At 35.2% G+C, this 9,119-nt stretch overlaps 1 protein-coding gene across 2 annotated transcripts; it reads left to right on the top strand.

The window, feature by feature from the left end:
* The first annotated feature begins 552 nt into the window (after window positions 1-552).
* LOC104242874 (uncharacterized) lies at window positions 553-7,761 on the top strand. Of its 2 annotated transcripts, none has more exons than XM_009797990.2 (18): window positions 553-813; window positions 891-1,008; window positions 1,090-1,277; window positions 1,387-1,494; window positions 1,821-1,885; window positions 2,896-3,001; window positions 3,498-3,581; window positions 3,937-4,083; window positions 4,204-4,332; window positions 4,649-4,716; window positions 5,020-5,053; window positions 5,139-5,223; window positions 5,951-6,018; window positions 6,134-6,247; window positions 6,348-6,383; window positions 6,454-6,540; window positions 7,279-7,370; window positions 7,466-7,761. In XM_009797990.2, the coding sequence occupies exons 1-18, from the start codon at window positions 685-687 to the stop codon at window positions 7,635-7,637; spliced, it is 1,830 nt and encodes a 609-aa protein (XP_009796292.1). In that variant the 5' UTR covers window positions 553-684; the 3' UTR covers window positions 7,638-7,761. The 2 variants fall into 2 exon arrangements, with proteins under 2 accessions (XP_009796292.1, XP_009796291.1); XM_009797989.2 differs by having other exon boundaries at window positions 1,087-1,277.
* The last annotated feature ends 1,358 nt before the right edge of the window (window positions 7,762-9,119 follow it).

Genomic DNA, 9,119 nt, shown 5'->3' with positions numbered 1-9,119 from the left:
CTCACCATTGGAGAGATTACAGATAAAAAATTAATTTTAAATCTAACGCTACTAGTTACGCTTAAGAAGAGATATAAAAACAAATAAAATCACTATCTTTCGTATGATTTAAATCATGTATTTCTGCCGATAAGAAATTTGTATCTCAAATTGCCGTAATAGATTATCTGCACGTCTGATTTCTAATATTTGGTGATATCTTTATTGCGACAAGATTGGAGACAGCTTCTCTACGCCAGGGTAGGTGGGGTAGGGGTAAGGTCTGCGTACACGCTACTCTTGTTGTTATTGCTTTTGCCTTTCCGACTATCTATATTAATGGTAGAACAATTAGTCTACAACCAAGGATGTGTAAATACATAGGTAAACAAATAAAAAAATAATTTGCAAGAAGAGAAAAAAGAAGGATCTTTTTCTTGGTACCCAACCAAACATAACTGAAAATAGAAGACCAAAAGTGCAACTAAGGAACAAATTCTACGAGATTTCTGGTAGCATGCAATGGGTGGTCAAAATTACAACTCAAAAAAACATGGACTACTAGTCCAACGTGTCTAACGCTTGTTCTCATATTACTCCCCTCTTATTTGGAGAGATGAGTTGGTTCCCTACTCAAATACTCTATAATAACCTGAGGGAAACAACCAATTCTTTTCTTTGTTTTCTGAATCTTGAATAATCATAATGGCACTTCAGCTGCAGCTTCAGCCAACTATAAAAAATGGAGTCTTTCAGTACCCTTCTGCAATTAAACCTTTTGGGAATAGAAAAAAAGTTTCTTTTCAAGCACAAGCCAGTCCTACAAGAACCCAGGTACGCTTTCTTTTGTCAATCCCAGCCAATTATGTTTTATGATACTGAATTAATATGAAGATTGAATGGTGTATCAGAGGATAATGGAGGGAATTGCAGTAAGTGGGGAGGTTGGTGGAGCTGGTGGTGCATACTCATATAGTGCATTAAAAAGATTGGACCAGCTATGGTCTAAAGTTTGCTCTTCTTCAACAGGTAAAAATGTACTTTAAAAAAACATACCTTTATTCTATTGGAGGAAATTGATAGGGGTACTTAATTTCCTGTTTGTAGTAGTTGTTGAAGAACCCCAGAAGGTGGTTTCCTCTGTCCCTGGATCATACAAAGATTCTGAGCATGTTGGAAATTTGGATGAAATGTTTGATGTCATTGTTTGTGGAGGTACTTTGGGTATCTTCATTGCCACAGCTTTAAGTTCCAAAGGTTTTCGAGTTGGAGTCGTGGAAAGGAATGTTTTAAAAGGGGTATTGTATTATACTTATTGCCTTAGTGGGATTCAGTTATGCTATTTAGAATTAGTTATCTGCTTAGGAGTCCAATAATGCTTGACTTTTTTGGAAATTTGATGAACAGAGGGAGCAAGAGTGGAACATATCTAGGAAAGAGCTACTGGAACTTGTTGAAGTTGGCATTTTAAATGAAGATGGCATTGAAGAGGCTACTGCTGCCAGTTTCAACCCTGTATGTTCTCTATCCTAAAATAGTGTTATATTTGTGCATAAATTAAGCCTAATTCTGCTAATAACGATTTTGCCTTGACCAGTGTGGACCTACCAATTTTTGTTTGGAAGGCCTATAAAGAACGAAACCTTTTTTTCCTTTTGTGAATGGACTTTTGGGGTGAGGATAGATAGAGCAAAAGAGGGAAAAGTTAAACATCTTAACAATACTATAGCTCAAGTGTATAATTTTGAAATGACTTCTGGGATCTGTTTCCTACTAAGGGTCCTCTACTGTTTTCTAGGCATCGTTACTTATTCTCTTTTGGCTTCTGTGTCACTTTGCAGAATAGATGTGGATTTGAAGGGAAGGGAGACATTTGGGTCCAGGACATTCTCAATCTTGGTGTTTCGTAAGTCTATTTGTCCTCTGTGGAATCAGCATGCAGCCAAAGTTCATAACTGTAAAGTTTTACCGTGATTGCTACTATAAGAACATCAAAACCCCTCTTCTTTTTCTTGTTTGCATGTAAGTTAATACATGAGACTCATCCATCAGCACTATGAGAGTGCATCAGGTGAAATATAAATGATCACACATAAGCTTTATTATGAAATTGAGATAGATTTCATATCAGCTTTCTTGATCGTATTGCAAAATTTGCCAAATTACAAAGCTAAAGAAAAACCTGAAACAAACTGATGCATTACGCAGATAGAACCAGAACGGAGGATTTTCTGAAGCTTCTTGCCTAATATTTCTAGATCCTGATATAGTTATGTTGAGATAATTCTTTGAAACACATTGAGTTATGCAGCTCTACTGCTCCAATCCGGGCGCATCCTTCAATATCCAATCTTCTTGAAAGATGTATTAACCCTATTCTTTCTTGGAACAGAAGCAGGATCAGAACAAACTGCCAGTTAGGAAGCCATTAGAGCAGGACGTACACAGAACATACTGATGAAAGCAAACAACTAGGTTTAATTAGCATAATGTTTTGAACGTCAAACCGTGGAAAATTGCAGATATAGCCTTTTCTGAAGATATATAGGCAGTCTATAAGCTACTTTAACAACACAATAGGTCCTGCTTGTTTAGGCTTCCCACATCGCTTCCTATTATAGGATCCGAATGGAACAAAATGGATAGTGAGGATTTATATAACCGACATCTTGGGAATGAGGGGTAGTTATTGTTGTTGTTATTTTCATACTCTCAATGTTATGGAAGATGAAGAATCAGCTATTTTCTACTGTAAATGAAGTGAAGTACTTCTATCTTAGTATGGCGCATCTGAACATACAAGTTTTTATTATTATAGTTTAGATGATTTTTCAGTCGCATACAATTTCTTTCTTTTAACTTTTGTAAAAACCTAGCTGAAGATCGTAATGCTCTTTTATATTTATCTGTTCGTAGGCCAGTAAAACTTGTGGAGATTATGAAAAAGCGTTTCAATTCCCTTGGAGGTGTCACATTTGAAGGTTACAGCGTTTCTAGCATATCCGTGTATGAGGACTCAGCAGTAGGCTTACTTACTCATGAATGTGGCTATTTAAGGATGCACTTTAACAATTAGCTAGCATCCTAGGTTAGGCAAAAGAGCAATTGTATTTCGTCATTTGATTTTAATTTGGGCATTGGGTTTTGCCTTAATTAAATTTGTGCTGAACCTCAAATGACTTGTGTTCAATTTGGCCAACCTACCAATGGCCAGAATGACGAGGCTGAGATAAAAAGACCAAAGTTCTAAAACACACGCGTAAAATTTCTCAAATATAGAAATCACAAAATTCTAGAATTCTTTCAGAGAGGAAAACTTGGAAGTAGTCCTGAAATCACAAAGAATTATGAAGATGAGATGAGGGATAGTATAATATCTGGGTTTCTTTCAGTCAAAGGCTTTAAACTAATGTCAAAAGAATGTTGTCAAATGCTATCAGTTATCTTTCTGCTACTATTGAATTCATACTAGATGAGTAAAGTTCATCCAGATATTGTTCTTACTTTTCTTCTTGCAGGTCTTGCAACTAAAGGAGGGAAAGACTCTATTCTCACGTCTCATCATTGATGCAATGGGAAATTTTTCTCCTATTGTAAAGCAGGTGCAAAATCCTTTTCTTAAAGCATACAACTATAAATGTTTCTTTCGGTGAAGAAATGATTCTGGTATCACGTGATGTAAAGGTCCTGGAGAGGTAAGTCACAGTTAATGGCCGGTTATGTTGCATCCCAATGATATGTTTGGATTGGAAGATGGTAAATGAAGACAACTCTCCTATTATTCCAAATTAATTTCCCAAAAATATCACACATTCAAGGATTACTTGGACCTCATAATCCTTATGCCGACGCTTTTGATAAAAGTCTTCTATATCTCACTAACTTCCCCTTTAGATTCTTTTGTTAGTTCATTTTCTAATGTCTTGAACTGGCTCTTATGATTGAAAATTGCTTTAGATTAGATGTGGAAGGAAACCAGATGGTATGTGCCTTGTGGTTGGTACTTGCTGCCGTGGTTTTAAGGAGAACTGTACAAGTGATGTCATATTTAGCAGTGCTTCCATTAAAGAAACAAGCCAGTCAGTAGTCCAATATTTCTGGGAGGTATTCAAAGTACTTGGAAATCATGCAATGTGAATCGCTAAGATGCTTTAAAATATCTTGCACATCATAATTTGGAAAAATTTTGTGCTTAGCAAATAATAATGTTCCCATGATCTTCAGGCATTTCCTGCCGGCTCGGGTCCCATGGACCGAACCACTTATATGTTCACTTATGTTGATCCTCAACCCGGATCTCCACAGCTGGAAGAGTTACTAGAAGATTACTGGGATTTGATGCCAAAGTACCAGGTAACCTTTGGAGTATCCTATTTGAGGCTTATATCTGGCATACCTCTGCTTTTCTCTTTTTTCTTACTCTGGAAGATTTAGCTTGTTAATATTCCTTGCAACCGATGTTCTTTAGAAGAAAATTAACCCCTGAAAGATCTGACGTCGGTTATAAATATCAACCAAGGGACTCATGTTATTGTTTTTATTGTTTGGATTAGCTGTGTAGGATCAGTGCTTTGGATCTTGACAGTAACTGCTATCTTGTTGTATAAACTTGCTATTTCTCCTTAGTGATCTATTCAACTGCTAATTTCTTCCATTTTTGAACTTGTAGGGCGTGTCTTTCGATGACCTGGAAATCTTGAGGATAATATATGGCATTTTCCCAACATATAGAGACAGGTAACCATTAACTTTAAGTTTTGTGCTTAGGACATGATTTATATCCATAAGATGTTGTTATTGTTTCACTTGCCACCTAACTTAATTTGTTTTTCCATCAATAAGTGAATAACTGTAGCATCCTTTCTATGCAATAAAATGAGAGTTCCATCCATTTCCTCACTGCTTAAATATATACAACTCCTTGCATTTTGATACACGACTTTTGGTATATTTACAAGTCAGGAGTTATTATAAAAATTTCTTGATCGCTTTACTTTCTTACCTTTCTGATAATTCTGTTCCCTTTCATTTTGATGGCAGTCCATTGCCAGCAGCTTTTGATCGCATCTTACAGGTGTTTCATCAAACCCTTTAAAGCCATGATACATTGCAATTACAAATTACATATCAACAGAATACATGAGTTTGAATGTCTACAGTTTGGGGATGCTAGCGGCATACAGTCACCAGTTTCTTTTGGTGGTTTTGGGAGTTTGACTAGGCATTTGGGGAGATTGACTACTGGTAAAATTTTATCTTATCTTACCTCAATGTATAACATCTTGCTAATATATGAAACCTTCTTTCGAGAAGAAAAGACTAATATCGCATATGTCAACCAGCTTTCCTCTTCTACATATTTGACCAGTTTAATTCAAAATGTGTTAGGTTTGTGCTTAGAGGTTTGTAGATCTTAGGACTGCACGTTTCTTTTTCTGAAATTGTTTTTCTCTATGCTTTATTTGATTTCCTTGTTTTTTCGTTTTCATCCATGATAGAGGGATGGAGAATGCAATAAAACTATCGATTAAACACTAGTTGCAGCAAAAAGAAGGTTTCCGAGGAAATGGAAAATCATTAGCTAAAATACTAGGGGAGAGATAATACTGGTACTTGTCAACTGCTTTTTAGCTGGCATTGCCAGAATGTTTCCAAATGCACTGCAGCTAATCAATTACTATCAATGTTGCTGTGTCCCGTTATCAATGACCCATCCTAATGGACTACCAGCCTTCTAATAAATCTTGAAAATGCACTTGGCATTTTAGGCACTAGCTGAAAGAAAATTAAGATTGCAGATTTCTTGTGCTGCTTAATTTTGATCATTACATGCTTTAGCTATTATCTGACCATCCTCTCCTTAACTTTTGACCTGCAAATGAGCTTGTGCTTAATAGGTATTTTCCCTCTTGGAAAAAGATGTGACTTCTAGTGCACTGATTATTTTTGGTCTTTTCCTTTGGGATGCAAGGTATATATGAAGCACTTGATGGCAATTTTCTGGACTCGAGAAGCTTGTCCATGTTGAATCCTTACATGGTGAGTTTTCAGCTGATGCATAAACACTTGAATAACTGTACTATCACCATACTTATGTATTAAGTTCTGAAGCCGAACTTGAGATATCACCATACTTATGTATTATGTTCTGCAGCCGAACTTGAGTTCTTCCTGGTTATTTCAAAGGGCCATGTCAGCAAAGAAACAGTCAAATGTTCCATCAGATTTCGTCAATGAACTTCTTTTTGCCAATTTCATGAGTATGCAGGCACGCCACCTACTTCACTCGATAATGTGTTCAATGCTTTGACATTTTTAGTGTAGGATTTTGAGTTCTTTACGCTTATCTTGTTGTCATCTACTTGCAGAAACTAGGGGATCCTGTCTTGAGACCTTTTCTTCAGGTGAGCTATCATATTGTGGTATACGGTTTCTATATCTAGAACTAATTACCTTTCATCTCAATTGATATAGGATGTTATACAGTTTGGGCCTCTTGTGAAAACATTAGGCCTTGTAATGTTAACGAGACCTCAGATTATTCCATCAATATTCAAGCAGGTAAATATATGGCTTCCTTTTTTTCCATTACTCATTTTTGCACCCGCACCTTGCTCCTTTTCTTCTATTGTAAATGTCACATCCTTCAAGATACGAGTTTCCTAATGGCTTGACTGGGGCGCTTTCCTTAAAGTCCAATGCAACAGCCACCATTTTATGGCTATTAGATTGTGGCAACGAGCTGTACGTCAAATAGTACTATACACCAAATTATATTCATCTTCTTAATTACTCGCTCTATTATTTCCCAACAAGTTTTTCTTTCTTCACATTTATCTAACATCCTTAATTGATACAGGATTTATAAATCCACGAAGCATGTAATAACTAAACTATACATTTTTAATGTTCCTGCAGTAAAATATCTTTATAGTTTGTGGCGATGTTTTAAGCATCAAATTGCTTGTTCATGTTGGCCAAAGGCATTATAGATAAAATCACTTAGAAAATATTTCATTTGTCATTCTTTTAGGCTGGTGAGAGTAGAAAGGGAGTGGTGTTGCAAAGTTGAGACTCTTATGTTTCACAAGAGCCTTATAAAACTCAACAAGCCGCAATTTCTCCTTCTGTTCTGCCTTTGAGTATCACAAATTCACAGAAGACACAGAATTCTGTCATCTAAATAGATCATTACGAGTCATTTTACTCTGTGGTATTTGTGCTATTCTAATATATCTAAATGTGTAAACGCTGTGATGCATCTTAGCGAGGAAGACTGAACCCCAGATGATTTTTCAGGTTGGAATTCCTGTGCTTGTTGACTGGTCTGGACATTTTCTCATGTTGGGATACTATACATTTCTCTCTACCTTCGTCGACCCTGCAATTAGGTAATGAGCTTTTGTAACACATAGTTCCCTATCCTGCTTGATATTAGCATTGTCACTAGATATCGTAGTCACTAACAATTATTATTATATGTTAGGCCGTTGATCGGATCATTTCCAGCCAAGGTGAGATACGAATGGAGGCGCCGACTTGAAGCTTGGCAATATGGAGCTGGTTTAGACTACAAACTGAGTCCCGCTGGATCTCCTGAGACAGCTAAAAGATCAGATCCTAGTAATGAAACTGTTACTACAAATAGTCTTCCATGATTCCGAAGCAAAGTATTAGCAGTTGTATAGTATGAAATTCATATGCTATAAGTAGCTACAGTAGCCAATTATTCAGTTCTGACATTACCTTAATTATAGTAAATACCATCATTTTGTTTGCCCACTTTGTTTAGTGAGGTTTGCTTTTATATTTTTCAAAATATAATGGTTGAGGCATAACCGTATAAGCGACAACCTAGAGATCTCAGGTTCAGATCCTAACTACTACACCTTGTTGGAGAGGTTTATGGCTCACGTGCGCTTGTGGTTGTAGTATGTTGCCCTTTAGATTAATCCAAGTGCATACAAGCTAGTTCCGACACTACTGTTATTAAAGAAATTTCATTCTTCGCCATTTACCTAGTGTCTTGGCATGTACAATGAATGTGAACTGAAACTTGTATTGGAGAGAGATTAATGAAATTACTCTATGCTTGGATGAGGGAGTATGATAAAATCATGAATAGGGGAGGTCCATAAGATTTGATGATCTCCGGACAACCACATTTAGAATTAAAGAAAGTGAAAATATATTATTTGCTGATTTATATTTGTGGTGCTTGGAAATTATAATTGGTTTCCAAACAGAAGCATTCTCAAATTATCATTGGGAAACTCAGAAGCATTTCCCAAACTTCCAGTAAATTACAACAAGACCAAATCTAAAGACCATACATTAATGTGACACAACCTTGATACCGACCAAATTATCCTACAATAGAAAAAACGAAAAGATAAAAAAGACAAACTATTATTTCTTCAGACAATGAAGAATAAGCTTAACTGGTCTAAGAACTGAAGACATAAATATCCGATGAGGCGTGATACAACGTTGTGAAGTTGTTAAAAAGTGTCATCACAAAAATAATTTAATTTTAAAAGTAAAATAAATAAACAAAATATTTAGAAAAATTAATAAATAAAAGATTGCATGGAGCAAAATACTTAGCAAAATTAATAAATTAAAAAAATGATAGGATAATTAATACAATTTATTTTTAAAATTAGTGTAATGAAAACATAAGTGTGCATCATTTTTATAACAATATGTATAACCTAAGATCCAATTGAAAGCTATAAGATATCATCATATAAGTTATACTATGTTTTCTTAATTAGTGTTATGAAAAAATCTCAGGAGGTATAATTAATTTTTAATTTTTATTGCATTAAAAATTAATTAATTAAAAAGACAGCCAAAATCTAGAAAAAAAATAAGCTATTACGTATGTATCAGTTACCAAAATTTAGGACATATAAATAATTTTAAATTTTTCTTGCATTAAAATGTAGGAGATTTGTTTTCTTCAAATAGCTTCCTAATTCCTAACTCTTGGAGCAATGTCTTGACCAATGACAAGTGGCTTATTATTAGTCTGATACGTGGCTTAATGTGGATACGTTTTGAATTAATTTTTTAAAAATAAATTAAAGTAAGTAAATATTATTGATAAATTTACACAATTGAAAATTGACACAATT

The sequence above is a fragment of the Nicotiana sylvestris genome, chromosome 1 (genome assembly GCF_000393655.2).
Source record: "Nicotiana sylvestris chromosome 1, ASM39365v2, whole genome shotgun sequence".
In the NCBI taxonomy this organism is placed as follows: Eukaryota; Viridiplantae; Streptophyta; class Magnoliopsida; order Solanales; family Solanaceae; genus Nicotiana; species Nicotiana sylvestris.
Note: the sequence above shows the minus strand (reverse complement) of the source record. Positions and strands in the feature narration are given on the sequence as shown.